General features: G+C 43.1%; 1 protein-coding gene across 2 annotated transcripts in view; it reads right to left on the minus strand.

The window, feature by feature from the left end:
* Positions 1 to 21,233, minus strand: part of MAP1A (microtubule associated protein 1A) — a 50,651-nt gene that overhangs the window by 24,183 nt on the left and 5,235 nt on the right. Inside the window, exon 2 of one of the 2 annotated variants that reach the window (XM_063170105.1) lies at positions 21,126 to 21,227. In XM_063170105.1, coding sequence (XP_063026175.1) covers positions 21,126 to 21,227 — 102 coding nt within the window. Of the gene's footprint in view, positions 1 to 6,726; positions 6,822 to 21,125; positions 21,228 to 21,233 lie in introns of those variants that run through there. The other variant, XM_063170107.1, reaches the window with a different exon arrangement.

Below are 21,233 nucleotides of genomic sequence, written 5' to 3' on the forward strand. Positions count from 1 at the left end.
CCATCTTCCCTCCTCCCTGTGGTATTTTCATGCCATCTAGAGCTCCTCTCCCAGGCAACCTCTATTTCTATACCATGTCAACCATAGCAACCATCTCTTTGCTCCCTAATTGCACATACTGTCTCACTCTTATGCTAAGGAGCAATTTGATAGCTCAGCCATTTTAGAACCACTAATTGAAGATGCAGGTACTCACTTTGGAAATAATTTCTCATATTTTTACTGCCTTGCAACTGGAAGCTATACCACCACTGAGATAATTGATAAGGTGAGCAGTTTTACCTAGTTTGTCAGCTGCTAGATTGGCCACAAAAATATTCTGTTCCCTGCAGCAGCTTTGCTGACTCATGTAGGCCTTGTATCGTTCTGCTGAGGAACAGTGTGTGGCATTCACATAAACCAGGAATGAAGCCCTGCACAGAGACATGGCCTCCAGCTGTGAGCAGCTGAAGCTGTGACTTTTTAAATGTCTCCAGCGAAATCCACAAAAGAAAACCTGAACACAACTTAAGACACCCTCTTGTCTGGTGTCCTCACTCCACCAAGCCCTGACAGATTTATTACAGCTGATCCCTTTGGAAACCAAACTAATGTTTCCCATTCCTGTGTCAGCTAGACTTCAGCTAGGAGTTGCTGAAGTCCCTGAAACAGAAGTTCCATAAAACCACTCCCACTGGCATGAGGCAGATACCCTGTTGCGTGTTCCAGAGATGAAGACTCCTGTAAGTCACGAAGTTAGACAGCTTATTATCCCTTAATTTTTATAAGAATATGCATTCCTTAACACATGCTCTTACAACAAGAACATAGCACAGACTGAAGAAAACTGCATGTTTCTCTTAGTTGAGAAGTACCTGGGTAAAACTCACTCTGACTGACTTGGAGGCACAGCAGCTCATGATGATCTGTTCTATTTATCTTTTTTTTTCCCCCTCAACTGATCAATATGACAAATAAACTGCCCGAGGTAGGGAGAACTTAATTGTATAAAAGAGGGGATGACTGCACACACAGGAAAATAACTCTGAGATTTCCTCCTGTTTGCTTATTGAGATGCCAAATTTTTGTAAGAGAGTCCTGCCTCTGACTTACAGCAACTGTTTGGACTCTTTAAACCTCATTCCTATTGCATACTATTTACAGTCTCATTCCAAGTAGCTTTTCTTCTCTCTCTTGCTTGTTTTTAGGATGACCTGCTGGATGTCAGCCCCCATGAAGATGCAGATATTAAACCAGCTGTGAACTCCGAGTGGCTGAGGTGGTTGGTGAAGCACAGGACCGCATTCTGCCAGCCCTTGAGAAAAAGCAGCTCTCCCCTGCCAACAGCTTTCTTTGTTGCATCCTGACTTTGCACTCCTGAATCTAGGTGACCCTTGATAGATCCTCTGCGTGGTCTGTGCTCCTGGGATTTGATTTGTGGTGGAGTACAACAATAATGAATATGATACAAAAAGTCATTTCAAAGTTGAGAACTTCGAGGCCTCCTCTCCATTCTGCCAGCAAACACAGGGCCTGTCCATTTGGAAGTGGAGGGAGAGGGCCCTGCAAGCAGCCAAGGAGGTTTCCAGCAGAGGAGTCCAGGCCATACCCCCTCGTTATGTCCTCTCAGCCACTGCCTCTCACCAGTCTGCTTGAAACAAGCTCACTCAAGTCTTATTCCACCTCAGGAGCCCCTGCTTCACAATGCCACCCCATCCAGACAGGTCCCTTTCAGCTTGCAGATTACACAGCGCAATCAGGAACTGAACGTACTAACCAGGGAGAATAAAAAGGACCAAGAGAGGCTTCCATCACCACAAATGCTTCTCTCGGGGCCTCTTACTGTTCAGTTCCCTCACATCCATGCAGGCATGGAAACCTTTCTTGCTCCCATGCCTCCCTCTTCCTTAGCAATGGTCTTTGCCTTTGAGTGTGGACCAAAGCAAGAAGAAAAGCCCTAACAAATGAAACTGACACAAATCTAGCAACAAAGAACTGGGCCAAAACACGTATTATACCTATCAGCCTGCAAGCTGACTCTTCAGAAAGATGCTACGTGGATCAAAGGTGCAGAGAGCCACCCTATCCAATGCTTTACCCTTGTGCAAAGGAGTAATTTTTGATGGAGGCCATTGACTTCTGACATGGCTTGGGTAGTGTCTGCATTTCTATGTGCTGCAACTTAACTTACCCCTCTTAATCCATTTTAAGCAAGCTTTTCAGAACATAAATCTAGTCACCCAGAAGAAAAACCACTGGCTTCTTGCCCATTTCTCTTCTAAGAACATCTGGAGTTCCTGAGGACACACCGACACTCCTCAGACAATTTTCAACAGGGAGCTACTAATGGTCTTTTCCTTCTAGTTTTTCTCTTCAATTACTTAAAATTTTGACACTGAAGCTTAATAGAGAATGGACAGTTGATATCAGTGAAATAAAAGGTTAGCAAAGTGCAAAAGCAATTAACTGAATTTCTCAACTTGAAAGTCAATAGAGGAAGCCAGTTATGCTGCCATGCTTCCTAAACACAGTTTGTTTGTAGCTATAGCACATTGTGAAAAACAGCACTGAACTTTTACAGCCCCGAGGTAGGTTCTAGCACATTGCCAAAGACTTCAGTGCCTCGCAAGAAGGTGCATGAGTGACAGTAACACATGCAAAGAGAGACAAATGTTATTCAGTAGCTTTGTAGCTATGTATTGATAACCGGCATGCATATTGAATCCTGCCCCTCTGTGATTTGCAAGTCTCCTTTAGCTGGTGATTCTCAGCCTTCAACTTCTTGGAGGAAATATTCAAGCCTTTACTTTCGAAAGCAAAGAAAGAAAGGACTCACTAATATCTTTCCAAATACTGATATTGAGATAATGCTGCTTTTCAAAAAAGCAGAAATTAATCAAAATTGTATTCCTCATTAAAAAATAAAACCAAGAAACCAAGTCAACCCAGTAACATTCTATGCATTTGAGAAATCAGTTGAGCAAGACTTCAAGGGCTGTCTCAGGAGAACTAAGAACCTGCTGGCCAAGGAGATTAGTGCTCATGTTCATCTGTGAATAAAGCATCAGAAGGACAGAAACTTCCTGAAGAGCTGGATACATAACTAATTGTGCCATCAATACTAACTTTTGAGATCCTGGAGAGGAAGCTATGAGAGGAAGAAAACTGATCTAAAGTCACCACATGTAGAAATTTATCTCCATTTCTTTAGTGTGAAGCAAAGGTAAAAGGCCACAGAGCTTAGGCACAGCAAAGCATGAACTAACGAAGACTGCTTTTTGTGCGGCCACCCTGCTCTGTTCCACCACCATAATCCCAGCTTCCTCCACATTCCCTGCTGCCCACTGCCCTACCCTCACTCCCCTTGTGAGCCAAAACTCCCAGCTGTGCAGGTGGCAGCGTGCTCGGGGACAGCCACGGGCAGGACAAGCAGATGCGCACTGCTCCCACCGCGGCACCGACCCCGATACCCTGCCTGCTCCACCAACTTGCAAAACACTGGCAGAAGCTTGTTAATGCCAATGTTTAATTGAAACATTTTCAGTGTTTTAGAAGGAAAGTGTTTACGGCAAATACAGCAGGTGTATTTGTAAGAGGAATTCATAACTGTGCAGCCAAGCACCTCTAAGGGAATGGAGAAAAAATAATACAAATTAAGAAGTTAGCTCAATACTTTCTCTAATCTTTCCTGTCAACAGCTACTGTGCTGGTGTTGGAGTCCAGAACGTTCATGAATTTTGAGGGGGAAAGAAAAATAAATCTTTTTTCCACCTCAGTAAATTCCCCCCAGAATAAATTTTAGGTATTCATTTACACATAGCTTGCTCTCCTTCCTTCCATACTCAGTTTCTGGGCTGATGGAGGGTCTCTATCAGCTGCCCTTCTTCCACAGGTACTTTTGCCTAACAGGCTGGAAGATACTCCCTGTGTTTTAAGCTAGCTGCTACTGTCGGGTCTCCGTGTACTAACCAGATTTACCTGAACTGCTCCCCTAGCATCTCCTCTCAGGGTCTGGAGGCCCCTCTCTTCTGCCCATCAAGGAGCAGTGGAAAGCCTGTGACAGTGCCTGTCACAAGCACCCTGGGCTCTGCTAGAAGCAGCGTCCACCAAGATCTCTGTACTCAGACGCCTATCACAAGAATCTATTACTGCATCTTTATCTGCTTCTGAGTTTCTTCTTCCTTTGCAAGATGCATCCCAGAAGTTACCTAGGAAGGTCTGTGTCTGACCATGTACAAAGAGCACAAGTCACATCCCACAGAAACTCATGCTGAGGAACTACTCTTCTGTGCCTCCCCTGGTGTCCAGCCATGCCCCTTGGAGACACATTGCACCTTTTGTTCACACACATGCAGCTTCCTTGCTTTCACCAAAAAGCTGGCAATTGCTCACCATGCTCCCGTGATCCAGTCTACCATCCATTTACCACCACACCTGCTGAAGATGTGACTCAGGTATGCCAGCATGACAGACAATGACGAAGAGTGGCAAAAGGACATGACAGGAGGTAGATTGTTTTGTCAGGAAAGAAACTACTGCAAAGCTACACATCTCTCTATCTGCAGAATGGGAGTAGGCAGAAGGTCTCACAGCCTGGCCTTGCCAGATCACAGGAAAGGAAAGGAGAAGAGAAAAAAATGTGTCCCAACTCAGTAACTACTTGCTGGAGAAATTATAAGGACAGCAACAGAGGCTGGATGCAGCCAACCAGTGTGAAGCCATCAAGGAAACAGAGAGGGTACTGACCTGACACAGCAAAAGGGCCCCTACCCCATCAGAAGAAAGAGGAATCCCCGTCATTCTGGAACAATGCCCAGCCTGCAGGGCTTTTCACAGCGGAACCAGAGCAACTTGGAATAGAAACAGCCTCGTCTCTGAGATCAGAGAATTTGAACCGGAGCTTGTTTTTTCTGCAGTCACAAGCCAGCAGGCACCAGCTGCAGAATTTGCCGCAGTGTGTGTGTGCGTGTGTCTCTGCGTGTGTGAGCGTGCAGCAGCCATGCTCCTCCCCTCGAGCTCACTGTAGGATCAATGACACAGTGATCACAGCTCCCTCCCTTTCCCCTCCCTAAGCACTGACAGTCCCAGTCTGATCGCTCGCAGCCCCCTCTCTTCTATATTAAGAGAGCTTTTGTTGGTATCTCTACTGACTTTTTTTCATTGCTCCCTCCCTGATTTACAAGGTTTTGCTTGTTCTCTTTTTCCCTCTTAGCCAAAACAACAGTGTCTGACAGATATTCACAGTCACATACCCAAGTCTATGCAAAGTGCCAAACCATGCTCTTGCTCCTCTAGTTCTGAACCCTGGAGATAAAAGGCCATGTTTTGAAATACTTCAACACATTTCAGCGCTAGCATACAGATAATTTAACACTTTTACCAAGAAGCTTGCTGGTGGCGACACTAACGAATGCCAGAGATACCCTATTAAAATAGAACCTCATGTGTCTGTGACTGCAGCAGTATCATCATCACACAGTACCACTGGTAAAGCAGGAGAGCTGATGATAAAGAGACAGCTGGCCCCTTATCCCTCTGTGTTACAAGGGCAGTCCAGCAAGGTGAGGGATGACAAAGGACTACTGCTAGGAAAAAGAAAGCATTTTGTTATTCTCACTTCTTAAGCACAAAGTCCCTGCTTATAGCCTACTAGGGTGAAAATCAGCTCCAAGAGTGGCCACATCTCCTTCTGCTGCCACAGAAAGGCTGCATGACTCACATATTAGGGGAACCTTCCCTTTTTTCTCTCCCACCTACTGGACACATTTGGATGCTTTTTGGTTTCCTGTACTGGAAGCATGTAGTGTTGTGAAGCTTGAAGTCAGACTTCAGCTATTTCATAGACTTCAGACTTCATATGCAGGTGTGCAGCACCAAAGCACAGAGAAATTGCAAAAGAAGACAGGCCTTGCATCTCTCTTCCATCAAATCGATAGCACGACAGTCCACCTTAACAACCCTCCCCCCTCCTGCCTGGTATTAGCCTCATTCCAGCATTAGCTGAACGGTGATACAGACGCTAATGCTGTCTTTTACCAAGCCTTGCCCAAAGGCAGCATCTGTGAGATGCCTTGTACCACCTCCTCCGTTCTCCAGCAGCACACCATCTTCAGGGTCAGAAAACTATACTGGGATAAAACATAATGATGCAGGACTCCTTACGTTCCTGACAGGCAGAATACTTTCTCCAGATTGTTCTCTAAACCCATACATTCTTCTCTGTGTTTGAGCTAAGGACACAAGCGCAGCAAACAGCTGAGCAGCTGGGGAATTTGGGTTTTGTTCCTATACTCGAGCACAAACAGCTGAGAAGGGGGAAGGTCCGCAGATCATAGAAACTCCAAGCTCCATCCGCAGTCACCTTCCCCTCTTGTCACTAATCCCCTTCAACCCCCCAAATTCCAAGGCAATAAACCCGCACCCGCTACGAGCGCTCCGCGCAGGTGCGTTTGCTCACCTGCGACTCTGCCGGGGCTGCGCACCCCAGCAGCTCAGCGGGACCGCGCACAGGAGCGCAGAGCCCGGACAGGTCCGCCCGCCGTCACCGACATCCCCCGCTACCTCCCCACAAGGGCCCGTCCTCCCCGCCGACCAACGTCTTCCAAAGCAACGAGCAGCATCCGAGCGCGAACAAAGCGCCGCCGCCTCCATCCCGCAACCTCCGCGATACCGGGGCTCCTCGCTCCCGACCGCCCCGGCACCTTTCGCTGCTCGCCCCAGGCCGGTGGGGAAGGAAGATGCACCTACCATCCTGCCGGGAAGCGACGCCGACGGGCTGCGCTGAGCGCGGAGGATGCGCCGGCACGGCACGGCACGGCCCGGCCCGGGCTGCGGCGAGCGGGGCCGTGTCACGGAGGGGGCGGCGCCGCCGCGGCCCCACCCGAGCGCAGCGCTTTAACCCTCTGCGCGCCGGCCCCGGCCCCTCGGGCGGCCTGGCCTGCTCCGCCGCTCCGCCGCCGGCCCGCTGAGGCCCCGGCTCCCGATCGCCGGGCAACGGCGCGCACCGAGCTCCGGTCCCGCGCTGCCGAACACCCGACTGCGGTCAAACCGCGGCCCGCGCTCCGAAATACCCGACACAGGTCAGAGCCCGGCCAACACGGCTGAACGCTTTCCACGTCGCTCTTGGGCCTCACGGGCCTCTCTGTCCTCGCGGGCTGCCGGAGGGCTGCTCTCCATCCCACCTCGGGCGCCTTCGGCTTAATTGTCTCAAACTGGAACCGCAGGTGGGACTCCAGCTGCAGAGCTGCTCCTCCAGTTAAAAACGAGCGACACGAAGCACCCCTGCTACGGGACAGATGTACCTGACCCCACACACCAGCACCTGGCTGCTCATGCACGGACACGGGCCAGTGCTGAGCTTGGACCACACTGGACAGACAGTGAATGCCAATGAGTGAGGCAAGAATACCAGATATTCAACCTCTGGAGACTTATTTCCAGCATGTTTTCAGATAAATGTTTACATTGTTTTCTGAGAACCTTGCAACTTGTTTCATAGTCAGCATCAGCTCCAAGGCACTTGCAAATAATTGTGCCTCCTTGTTTCTCCTTTGCTGGTCGCAGGCATCCCAGTCCAGCATTGGAATATACAGATTACTTCATGGTGTGCTAGTTGGCAATAGTGATTTTTTTGATTTTTTCCCCACAGCAAAAACTGAAATCACTCTCACTGCCCTGCTTGCTGTACACATGATGCTGGCTTACTTTAGATTCCAGAATTAATGTGAAAGCTGGAGATGTCCTGTCAGCTGCACAGCAGGTCTCCCTCAGTGGTTTTTGTCAGACACGATGCAATGCTCAGAAATAGAAATATCACAGAATTTTAAGTTTTAAAAGTTAAAAAACCCCAAATCAGAACCTTTCTTTCTGTAACTTTCAGATGACATCAATCAGTGGCAAATATCTGTAAACCTGAGGAAAAATCAATGCACTGGATCAAACATCTTAAGTTTCTGTATGTTTTGGACAGGTAACATTGCATCATATTTTAAAAAGACCAAAGGTTAAAATATTCTCAAAGGACAAACTATGAAGAAAATAGCTCCACGCTATAGGTCCCCTGTGCACTACAATGGACATTCTTTGAAACAGAGGGGGTCATTATCACTACCCATTGTAGCTGTCATCCCACTATAACCAGTATAACACAAGTTGAAGAGTTTTGCATAGTCAAAGTAAAAAAGGAGTCAGAAGTAAAGAGCCAAGTAAACAGGTGGGGATGCAGATGACTGCAAACCAAATGTGCAGTCCCCTTTTTAAGTTTAAAGATGCACCAGGTGAGCAAAGGATATTACCTTAAAGGTGCTGCTATGTAGGAGTGCTGAAGACAAAGCAGGAGGATGTATTTGCTATTACTGCTTCATATAAGCTAAGCTTCTTAGTATTTGAATTAACATCATCCACTTCATCCACAGTGCAAGAACTGCCCCAGATGGCTAGCCCAGGACAATTTCACCCCTTAGGCAGTTCTTGGGGTCTTTTCTAATGCACCCACAGCACTGAGATGTGTCTGTCACTTCAGAGAGCAGCGCCAGGGGTGCAGGAGGGAAGGGAGGGGATCACATAGTCTGCTCTAGAACTGGCCCACACTGCAAACTGCACTGCCATCAGCAGATTTTTCAGAGCACTCCAGAAGGGCAGCTCCCGTTGCACACTCAGGAAGGGCATATAGCCCAGGCCATTTCATACAATGACACACAACTCTACAAGCCTTTTCCTTTTCTACACCCACTACAACAGTGATCAAATTTAGCCCCTAGCAGGATATTTGGAGTAGCATGATCTCTTTCTGCATTGATTTTTTTTAATATTGATATATTCTATTTCAAGCAGCAAAATTAGATTTTACTGTCTAATCAGGACATTTCCTGATATTAGTAATTGTTTCAAAATCCCTTCCTATTAACACTCACGCAAGTACAACTAAAGTATGAACTAGCTGGATATCCTTAAATGCATTAAAACCTTTTTAATATATAAACATACCAATTTGTTATCTTCCATCCATGATCTTATTTTACAAGAAACTATATTTTTTCAACAATATGTCGTGCTCTTTTCTCTTTTGCTTCAAAATACTTCTTTATGTCACAAAAAATTTGCATCGTCCAGTTGCTATTGAGAATGTACATCAGAAACAGCTATCTCTATGAAATTAATGTCTGAAGCTAGGTGCATCTTCTGTCTCTAGTTTCCCTCTCACTTTCCACTCTTAGTTACATGTTCACACCCCAGCAAACTGGAATGCATATTTTTATACATTGCAAGTGGACGTTTACAAAGCAAAAGTAATTTACAAGGTATGGTGGTTTTCACAAAGCACAGTTCTTGGCATATGTGTACTGTTTGACCAGCAAAACACTTCTCAAAACTGAAGAGGTTCTTAAAGTAGCTGCTGCTTTTACCATGCACCTGTTATTTAAGTGGCCTAAGCAGCCTCCTGCACACATGTTCTCTGAGGCAGCCCCACTGCCTTCATATGATCAGATAGCAGCTGCAGATAATCTCTTCTTTTTAGCTTTTAAAGAAAACAACATTTAGCAATAAACCTAAAAATAGTCATCAGAAGCAAAAGGGAACTAGTAAGGGAAGCACTCACCTATCTTCAAGGCTCTTCCAGTTCCTAAAAAAAGGGCACTGAGCTTCTACTAGGAAGACCTAGAGCTATGATCAAGGTAATTTCCATTTCTTCAGTCCTTTAGGAGATCAGGAGATTCACCTGACAGTTATGGAACCTCACAGAGCGGGCACCAGGACCACTGCTAAGATGAGGCTCAACTCCAACGACCACTCAAACATGAAAGGTAAAGACACTATTATTCTCTGATCCAAGGATGGATTTATTTTACATATTGAATTAGAAAGAGACAGGGAGAGTTTCCCTATTTATGCTAAAAAGCCTCAAACCACTTTTTTGCATTTTGTCAAACGGACAACTATGGTTTGAAACAAAGATCCTGTCTTTAGGCTGTTCCCTGTCCTCATGGCTTTGAAAAGGCCACAAAGCTTCCTGTGATGTTAGGTGTAGTTCCTTTCTGACTAGGATATGGAATTAAACATGGAATCAAATTGTTAAAAATGTGAACACTTATTTAATGACTACACACCTTAGCCAGTATCACACTGACAGGAATATCCTGGATCATAAATAATAATAAGCTATAGACAGGGTCTTTCCCTAGGCCAGCATAAATATAAAAAGTCACTTCTTGAAATGTTTTTCTGTTATTTTCAAACGCCATGGTCATATCTCCATGTTTTTCTCTACTATGATGTTTAAAACAGTTTTATATAAATGAAGGCTGTATGTTTTTTTGATGTATGAGATATCCAGAACTACAGCTAAAGCATAAGTCTTACAATGAGTCTAATGGTCATGCTTCTCCTAAACAAAAACTCCAAGCTGCCTACCATCTCAAGCTCAAAAACATTTGATTTTCTAAAAAACTATAGGCCAAAGGCTTTAATAAGAAAATACATTCTAATCAAGAATATACTATCTTCTGAGAACCTTGGGACAAAGAATAACTGTGGTCTGATCCAGACATAGCCCAGATATTATTTTGAGTAAAATATATTTATTTCCCCACACCTTTGTGTGAAATGCAGAGTTGTGCTGACCTCTCCATTAGTCTACACCCCAGCTTTCAAGCTCTCACTGCACAAGGCAATCACAGCACATCCAAGAGCAGACAGCACACAGGACAGAAAAAACTGCCAAGAAGCACAAAGATTTGTTTGCATTTGGAAGATTTCTTTGCTTAGACTATCCAGTTACTGACTTCCACACGCTATCTGCTTTCAATCAAACAAATGAACCAATGACTTGGTCAAGTCTTTGGCAAATCACTCCCCAAATCCTCTTGGCTATCTTAATTTCTGCAATTTTTACAGTGATTTTTACAGCAATTTTTACTCTTTTCTACAGGCTGCACTAGGATGCATTTAAAGGACTCATTTTTGTTGAATACTGTATCTTTCTCTGCAACTGTTCAATGAGTCTTCCTATCTCCTTTCTTATTTACAGGTATATGTATCTTTTTAATCTGTATGTTAGCCTAAATTCTGACCAAAAAGGTGTTTCCCACTTTTGTCAAGTTTTCTTATTTTTAAATAACCATTTCTGAAATGTTGTGACAACCCTTTGATTGTCAGTATAGTTCTATTTAAAGTAACCTTTAATCCCTAAAGTATTTTATTCTTTCAGGTAGCTTTGCAGGTACAGTTGTTTATTATTATTATTATTGTTGTTGTTGTTGTTCTTGTCTATTACAATACAGTCACATATTTAGGCTTTTCTTCCTTAATTTGAGAATGATGTTTTCATCTTTCTGATGCTTCAGGGCCCAAGAAGTGTTTATTATCTGAGCTATTGAGAATTAACAGCCCTAATGTGGAATTTTAGAAGTTTAAAGGTGGGAATCTCAAGTCATCCAATCCATTTAGTTTTGTATCATTTTCTTCTTCAAGTAAGGTTTTACTGTTGTGGTAATAGCATCTCTAATGCAGGCCCAAAGAGACTGTGTGCACCTGTTACCAACCTCTTTTCCAATTCCTACTTTAAACAAATTCATGAACCATGTGAGTTTTCAGTGGCAACATTCTGGTCCTTCTTGCCCCAGAAAATAAGGTTTTAAAAATGGTGATCCTAATTTAACTCAGCAACTGCAAACCTTTAGGGAAAACAACAGAAGATGACCTGTCTAGAACTCTCGGTGGAAAGGATGAGGAGGTTTATAAATCAAGGCTGTAAAACTGGAGCAAACACCAGCAGTGCCAGAAGGCCAGGAGGACAGGAGCAGAGGGACTGAGGCGAACCCCAGAGCGCAGCGAGACCAGCAGGGCGCTCCTGCACAGAGCAGCTCCGCTCCTCAGCACCCAGGGGTGCCACAAGGCCCAGGGGGACAGGACCGAATCCCAGTGAGTGCTTAGTGACGCTGGGATAAACCCTAGTGTCCTCCTAATTACACTGAGCTCAAAGAGGAGACTTCTCCCAGGGCATTTCCCAGACCAGCATACATCCATCGTGCCTTCGGCCAGCGCTGGGGTTGGCCGCACTTCTCAGCCTACATGAAGGCACCCCTGGGCACAGCAAAGCTTCCCACATCACCCGTCAGACACAGAGAGCACAGCAGAAGGGACAAGCCAGGTCTGCCACTGGAAGTAAGAAAGAAATGCAACCAAGGCAATGTGAGCTACATGAGCCAAATCCTAGTGCAAGGTTTCTCTTTGTGCAGAGGGTATTTTCTCCTTCCAGTCATGCTTAACTGCCTCAGATTCCATTCTTGCCCTGAACCAGACAGCAACCTGTTGGAAAAGGTACCAGCTGCCCCAAAAATGGATTCCTGGGAACCTGCTATTTTAACTCTGTCTTCAAAGCCTGCACAGGGGTGCAAAGGCTGCTAACACCCTTATGGAGAGCAGTGTCACTCCAGCAGGTGCCCTGCCTGCTGTTTGGGTAGCAAATGCTGCAATGCTCTACAGACAAGGAAGGACAGCTCTGACAAAAAAAAATCACAGCAGGATCTTAAGAGAGAGGCAACAGGCATCAGGCATCACACTGTAGGTGCTGCAAATGGCAGGCAGGAGCAAAGGCTGGCAGAGAAACCAAAAGGAAGGCTGTGGAGAGGGCAGAGTGGAATTTAGAACTGGCAGTGGCACAAGTAAAATTGTCAAGACAACATACAGTTGGGAAGGTTGACAACACTGTATATAATTCCATGTTTACATGGCTGTGACATTGACTAGACATGACTTGCCTAAAAAGAGGCATATTTTTTATTCACCCATACCACAGGTTCATAAAACCACCAGAGGTGCTTCATTTTTTTTGTATAACATTTAGAATTGGAAACCAAGATGTAGACATGCAGACATTTTTACGTAAGCAATACAAATCAGCTCTGACACATTTTGTGAGGCGGTAGAACCCATTACCTGTCAGGTTCAGGCAGTTTTAACAGGCATTGTTTGAAGACTTCTCTCAAAATGAATCCAGGTTTGAAGACAAGCTGAAAATTCTAGAAAAAACTAAGAGTGACAGGATCTAGTTGCTACTAAATGCAAAGACACCACAGAAATAACCATATGCTATTATTACAGAACAGATAGTGCTCTTTCAGGCATATTTTAAATTTAAACAGATAAAATGTTAGTCCCTACAAACTAATGATAGTAAATTATGTGCATGTTTAGGATGTAATGGTTTCTAGACACTTTCTGCTTGTAATCTGCTTAGTTAAGAAAAAGGAAAAATTTGAGAAATATGCAAATATTCTTCAGACATGGATCAAACAGGGCATCCATTTCAGGCACTATTCCCCCCTGGGTTTATGCTCTCCTGTATGATAAGATCAGCACTGCAGCACATGCTTTCCTGCAAAGATCTAGCTCAGATGAAACCAGAGAGGGAAAACAAATAGGGGGTAGGGATGTGGTGAGGGGAGGAAGGGAAATCAATAATCACTTTGAATTATTCATCCCCATGAAATAGGAATAAAAATGCAAGCAAATGCCATCTTTATAACAGTGATCCCAGGAGAATTTTCTTTATAGAAGTCTGTCTACTGCAGATTTTTCGACAGAATCATTAGTACTCACTAAAATTTCAGAGGCAAAGAAGTAGGATTAAGTCAAACTCAAACCATTCACTTACCTGAAGGCACATAACATTGTAAATAGTCACTGTCAATTTCCACATTAGCTACTGTCAAAGTGAAGGCAGACAAAATCCAGAATAGGCCTTAGTTTACAAAAATATGAAGGAAACACTGAGATCAGGTCATCTGAAAGAAATATGTGTCCTTGTCCTATTGTGTTGTTCAGAGATCTTTTTTCTCTTTTAACCATCAGAAATTTAGGTGTCATCCACCTTGACCATCCTAAAAAGTTCTGTAGATGAGGACCAACATCACTGGAGCAAACTCCATCATTTCAAATCAATTCAGAATGTATTCCACCAAAGCCATTTAAAAAGGGCCCGAGAAATCAAAACCGTTGAGTTATTTCCAAGCTACTACCATAAGCACAGCCCAGGCTCAACATTTCTTTTTTAAAATGTAACAAAGAAAAGGTAAATTTTAAAAGGCAATAAAAAACCAATCACACCTACCAAGACACAAAGTACTAAAGGAAAAAAACCCCAAAATATGCTTGTTTTATATTGTGTCCTGAAGGAAGGCCCAACCCTTTCCCAAAGATCTCATAATTATTTTCCTTTTCTATCAAATTCAAGGGTTAATCTTCCCTCAAGGTCCATTCAAACAGATCCTGACCCCTCAGGTATCCTACATGACAGCACAGCAGGAGTGGCTCAGCTCAGTGCTCTCCCTCCTCTGTCCTCGAAGGAGAACAAAGACTGGTCCAGGATAAACCCAGATATTTTTTGCCTCCACATGTGTTTCAACAATTTGAATTCTGTGAACTGCCAGCAACATTTAACCACGGCATCTGGTTTCAGAAGCAAGAGTAACAATTTAGTAAGGCAAGTTCTAACTTTAGAAATGCAACCAGTTAATTCACAATTGGGGTGGTTTCAACTCTAGGAGTTTTTGAGCTAAGAAACTCGCAAAATTGGAAAGTTAACTATCTGTGGAGATAAAATGCAGAAAACACAGGAAAAACCTTCCCAAACGTACATTAATTTTAGCTCCCCCCTCCCCGCCCCTTCAGTCAGTAACAATGTTCGGGCAGAACAGCACAAACAAAAGAAACTGGTGTTTGCTGAACCTGTGCTGAGCTGAAGCTCAAAACAGCTCACCAGGGCTTTGGTTTCTTATTTCCACGGCATAGCCTTTTGGGTGTCACAGTGAGAACCTCAAAATACTGGTAGGAACAAAGGAACAGTCTGAAATACAACAGCAAACTGAGATGAAGGCTGACAGCTCCCTGGCCTGCCAAGGCAGCACCAGTATACTGGCATCAGATGCACGACATGAGGCCCATCTTCCATGTTCTCATGGGAAGCATCATTCCTATGAAGGAATCAATTTTTCACAGCTGCTCTGGTTCTGTTGGCTCCTCTGCTGAGTATTGAGGGGAAAATTCTGTTCAGCTTCTTAGAAGAAAAGAGAACTCTGAGGATGTGCAATGTCCAGAGGAGGTGTCTTAGCACAAAAGCAAAACCATGTAAGACCATATATAAAAACACTGCTTTTACCAACTTTAGCAGATGTTTTGATGCTATCTCATTTTAAAACTAAGCTCTTCAGGTCAAATAGAGCCAGAAGCATTCAGTAAATACTTCTTTTCTGTAGTTGAAAGAAATTAAAATATATTTTAGAGACAATGAACTTTTAACAGTAACAATGGTGGGAGACTGCAGCATTCAGACCAAGCCTATGCAAAATATAATTTCTTGTACAAGATCTAAGATTGACTAAGAAGCTCTCAGCTTCCAACATGAGCTCCACTACTCTGGCATTTAAGTCCAAGGAGACTGGAAAACCCATCAGCAGTAAAGATTCAAATAGAATACTAAATTAATGTCAATCAGCATGGCTTTACAAAAAATATGACCTTCCTTCTTAATAAAACCCAAATAAGCTTGTCAAAATCTCAAAGGTTGTATTGATATAGTGTTATTTTATAAGTCATGTCATATAAGCCTACACTGTGACTTGAGCTGCTCACTGTAGCCTACCTGGAAAGGAGGAAAGCAGACTGGAGGCAAAGCTTATGGATAGTGCCCAGAATGGCTGCAGATGAACTGCCAGGGAAACTTCACAATGCCGAGTTCATTCGCCCCTTTATTCATATGTATGAATCACATATAGAGTTACACTAACTATTGCTAACCAGAGCTGACTTGTACCACTGGGGTATCTTGAGGTTATGATCAGCTCAGTTCCATTCATGAGTCAGCTCACTGATCAGCAGCAGTCAGAAAGCAATAGATATGTCAGAGACAGGGAAAGGAAGGAAAAAACCCTTGTGCCACTGTGTAAATGCATAGCTCTGCCCCACTTTGAACACTACACAGTTCTGTTCCCAGCATCCCAAAGAGGTACATCTGAAAGGCATTAATATAAAACGAAATATCTGGGATAGATTCCCAGACTTATCCCTTAGAAAAGTCTGGCCTCTGCAATCTGGAGAAATCATGAGAAGGCAAATATGCCAGACCTATAACACAATCAGATTGGACAGGATTGTCCAATATAGGAAGGTATATCAAAATGAGACCAGGCAGGAATAAGAGTCCAAGCAAATAAGACAGTGTTGCAGGTGAATGAACCCTTCTATTCCTTGCTTGCTCTACTTGCAGGGAAAAACTGAAAAAGCACTTTGTGGGAATTGAAAAGTGCTGTTACTAAACAAGTGGAAAACACCTCTCCATGACCTGGAAAGAGATATGAGCTAGAATAGTACAAGGAAGAAGTATTTTATGTACTCATCTTACACTCCTGCCCATGCATCCATTTTTTCTTGCTGTGCTGCGTGTACCTTTGGCTTGAACCAGGATCAATACCCACCCTGACATACAGCAGCCTTAGAGAAGATTTATTCCTGCAGAACACATGAGTAACTGATTAAAGTATGTCTAACTGGCAGATCCTACCAAGTCTAACTGGTAGATCCTTGCAAGTCCCACAGAGATATTCTTTACCAGTTATCTGGGAGAAAAATCTAAGGATGTTTGTGACAGGAATCAGCTGGAAAGAGCAATGCTTGGGATTACTGCAGCCACAGGTACCAACAAGAAACACAGGCTGTGCTTACAGCCTGGGAAGCCACTGTAGTAGACTGCAGCTCATGGGATCTTTGAGGTCCTGCTCTGTGTGGTTACTATGAAAGCAAATACAGCCCTCAAGCACACAAGGAGGAAGCACAGAAGCTGGCAAGTGCTTGCTTTGTGTTTCTCTGGTCTAAAGAACAGTGGCAGACAAATGGTACGAGTCAATTAATAGCTCAAGCACTAGAAATTGCATCAGAAGTCCAAATAATCATTGTTGCATCTGTGGGGAAAAAAAAACCAAATCAAAAAGAAAACCCAGTAGTGTTAGTCACTGACTTTTCTGCTACCTGAACATGCAAATTTAGGATATAGCAGTACTTTCATTAAAACAGCCAAGACCTGAACAAAATCCATCACTCAGTGACCTATGTTACAGAAATCTCTCTAGCAAGAGGCCACAGCTGTGGGGAATATACACTTTCACTGTAATCTAATTTTCACAAGCAATTGGTCTTTTGCCGCCTGTCTAGAACAGCTTTTGCTTGAACACACAGAATTATCTTCTGTACTATCTAGAAGCTATAATTTGAATAAACAAGGCAGCTTTTTTTACTGTCATGCACTTGAGACTCACCACTGACGACCAACTAAGCAGTGCAGTTGGAAAAAGCATATGGCACAAGCTGACACTCCAAGCCATTCCAAGTTCCATGAAGAAATTGAATCACTTGCACAAGTAAAAACATTGACCTAGGGGATATTAATGCAAAAGGAAGAGCTGTGCAGAAGTACATGTGGGGCTGCCCTTAGCATACAGGAGGGCACACTTCTGTTCATTTTTTCTTCCCATGTCACACTCTCCTTCCTTCCGACAATTTACTAGCTTCCAGAATCTCCAAATAGACCCACACTTGATTTCTTGCTGTGCCTTCCATGCTGTGAGATTACCCCTACAGCAAGGGCCACGTTGTCTGTGGTACTCAGAGGACAGCCAGCAAGTCAGTGGGGGGAAAAAAACTCAAAAGCCCAACAACAAATCAACTTGCATAAGATGCATCCAGTCTCAATTTAGTATTACAAGCTCTGCCATGAGCTTTTCTCTTCTGGATTGTTCTGCATTTGAGACTCACTTGTTCCTCATCATCTTTACGCAGACTAAAATCTTGTCTGAGGGATAACTGTGCCATGTCCATTCCCAGAGAACACTGCAGTTACATTTTAATTTCAGCTGCAAACACTATGCATCGACATCCTACAAATACAGGTTGGAAATAGCTATTGTAACCAAGTGAGAAATTGCAAACAGGAAAGTCTTGGAATATTCAGGTAGACTGCTCTACTTAGTCATATTGTGTTACCAGTCTCCATACTTTGTTTCTTGCCAGTGATGTCAAACATTTACTGGTTACTACAAATCTGTCAAGTGAGAAACTCAAACAACTGCTCTGGCTTTACAGTAACTGCTGTGCTGCAGCTGACTTCTCCCTAATCAGACTGCAAGCATCAGCCTTTAAGGGAATTATATTCTCCAATTAATGCACCTCTGAAAAAAATAGTTTTATCCTTCAGATATCCTACTCAGCAGACCAGTGTGGAGGTACATATTCCCCACAAGTCAGACTGAGATCTTTCCAGTAGCATGGAATCAAAACAACATTAGCTGGGAGAAATTTCAGGAGAGCTCTAGGACAGCCATCTGCTCAGAGAAGCTAGCACCAAGCCACGAATGCTAGGAGGAAAATCAGTTGTGTACACTCTTCCCTTTGCCCACAGTAGGAACAAGAGGGTAAATAAAGTATAAAGCCAAACAGCAATAAATAAGCTCTAGTTTTATGTATGTTCATCTGGAGAATAGTGATGAACAACACCTTCACAGGGCTGTTACAGGATACATAGCAATGAATTTGCAGCAAGCTGCAGCAAAAGTTTAAAAAATAAATTAAAATTATAAAGATTCTTTACCATCAAAATAGTCAGTTAAAAATAGCTGCTCAAGCAGAAACTGCAAAACTAACAGAGCATATAAAACTGCAGCTATATTCCAAAGGGTATTAACTGATAGTACATATGGAATGCAGACAAGACTGTTCACAGTTCACATTTTGAGCTTCTTCTAGATTGTATTATCAGTTGTGACCTGAAATTTCTCTTGTAGCAGTCTTTCCCACTTCCTCCCCACAAACCATGCCATAACCATAGCTTACTGCTGTCCCTGAGAGAAACCTGTCTGCATTCAAGATCTACCACCATCAAGTAAATCCTGGGATTATAGCATAATTCCTCAATTTAGCTTTCCAGCATTCAAGATACACTATCTCCTACACAATCTTCCTGTACAGACTGTCATTATTTTCCACAGTCCCATATAGCTGCTTAACACATTTTAAATTGTATCTATTATTCTCACATACATTCCTTGTGTCTCTGACAGATCATCTTGCTGCATTTCAAGATCTATGCTTATTGAATAAACATGGGTCCAGACAGGAAATGTGCAAATATCTAACTTGAGGCAAAGCTTCTTTCTAGACCCCCCTAATCCCAAAGCCTTTCTCTGTCTGGCTGTTCTGGCCTTAAGGGCTGCCAGGGAGATTTATTAGAGAAATTGTGAGTGCCAGATGTTCGCACTTGCCACAAACCAAGGAGCCCCTACAGTTGTACCTCTGGTCCTCAGGTCAATCCATGCCTACTAGGATCCCCAGACCAGAATCTCTCACATCCCTACTGCTAAGTACCCGAGAGGCAGCTACGCTTTTCCTTTCCCAGAAATGTACCAGAGGAAACAGACACTATGTGGTGCTAGCTGGAATGTATAGTCCCACAGGAAATTCTGTAGGTGTGTAAATAAAGCTTTAAAGAAGAGGGCAGCATGACTAACACCAGGTTAAGCTTCAAGCTTTCAGTTCAGGACCAAGTCTCTATACACAGTGCATATCAAAAAAAGTTTCGGTTTACCCATCCTTTTTTCAGTAACTTCTTTTTTCAGTAACTTCTGCCTGATCCCGAATTCTGTGGCCAAGCCATTAAGGCTTTCTTAAACAGACTTCATAGACTTAGATTCCTCAAATATTTTTGCTTGGTGGACTAAATCACTCGTCTACATGTTTGCTGATCTCTTTGAAGAACTACAAGACATTTGAAAAGCAGAGCTTCCCTTTGCAGAACCAATGGTGAGTCTTCCAAGACAGACACTAATCCTGCTTTATATTTTAGTTGCTGTTTTGCTCAGTAAGTCTGACAGTTGGTTGACAGACTTGCTGTTCCCCAGATCCACCACAGAAACCTCTTCATAGACTGCCAACACAGTCATCATCTTTTGCTCCTCAGGAACAAAGCTAGGGCACGTTCATCACCCCTTGCTCCTCGGGGACTACACTGGGGAAGTGAGTAGGAGACATTTTGCTAACATTAATCCAACTCTGACTTAGAAGAATTCTTGGGCAAATGTTATATTCATGGTAATTTATTATTGTTCTGCTCTATTTATACTATAGGCCCTGTTACAGCTACTTCAAACTGAGACAGATCTACTGAGTGTTTCAAATTATATGTTTCACACACTTTTTTTTTTAATCCCGTAAGTGTACACACATGCACACACCAACTTGCAAGGAGAGAGAAATTCCATCTCCATGTTAAAAAGTCACAGAGAAGGTGAGACCTCTCAGTCAGTGGCACATTTGAGAATAGTCCAGGTACTTTCCTTCAGAGCTGTCCATTAGGAGAACAGTTTCCCCAGTGGAAAAAACTCAGAAGCTTTGACAAGAGTGTAAAACATACAGTGAACTATAAGATGGTGTTATATAAACTAGGTTTTGCAAGTGTCATCTGTGCTTCTTATAGTAACTTAACATATGTTACATAAAAGTATTATGAACAGAGTTTAAGCTTTTCACAAGCTAAGCAAGCCAAATTTCTAATGGTTGGTGCCATTTTTATAATGCTCTTATACATTTTTCTCAGGAAAGGGAGCTTCAAAAAGACAAATCCAAAAGGTCATTTGGCTACTCTTACACACTACTTGCAACACCTTTTGTGCATATGAAAACATATTTTAAAACCTCAGAGGAAGGGGCTGATAATAAATAGCTTACGAAGTAAACTACTTTGTGCCATCTGAATAAGATACAGATAGATAGATAGATAGATAGATAGATAGATAGATAGATAGATAGATAGATAGATAGATAGATAGATTCTAACTTTTAACTAGTTTAATAGGCATTAAAGCTGCACACTTTTCTATTCAACTCTATTCTCAGTAGTGAGGTCTGTAATTTTAAGGTAAATTAATTGCATCCAACACACTGTTAAGATTGTTTATCTTTCGCATTCAGCCCCACAGAATCCTAGGCAAACAAATTGCTAATTGAATCACAATCAGTTTTATTCTTTGTTGTTGTTTTTTTTTTTTTTTTCCCAGACTCAAAACAAGAGTTAGAAGTTAATGCATATAAACCAAAAAGCTGACCTTTGACTTCAGAAGAAAACTGAGCCAGATGTCGATTTACAAAGAGCCGCAGTTGATGATTCAGATCACAGTACAGAGGATTAATGTTCCAGGAACGAATTCCTGTTT

Source organism: Melospiza melodia, chromosome 15, assembly GCF_035770615.1.
Source record: "Melospiza melodia melodia isolate bMelMel2 chromosome 15, bMelMel2.pri, whole genome shotgun sequence".
Lineage (NCBI taxonomy): Eukaryota > Metazoa > Chordata > Aves > Passeriformes > Passerellidae > Melospiza > Melospiza melodia.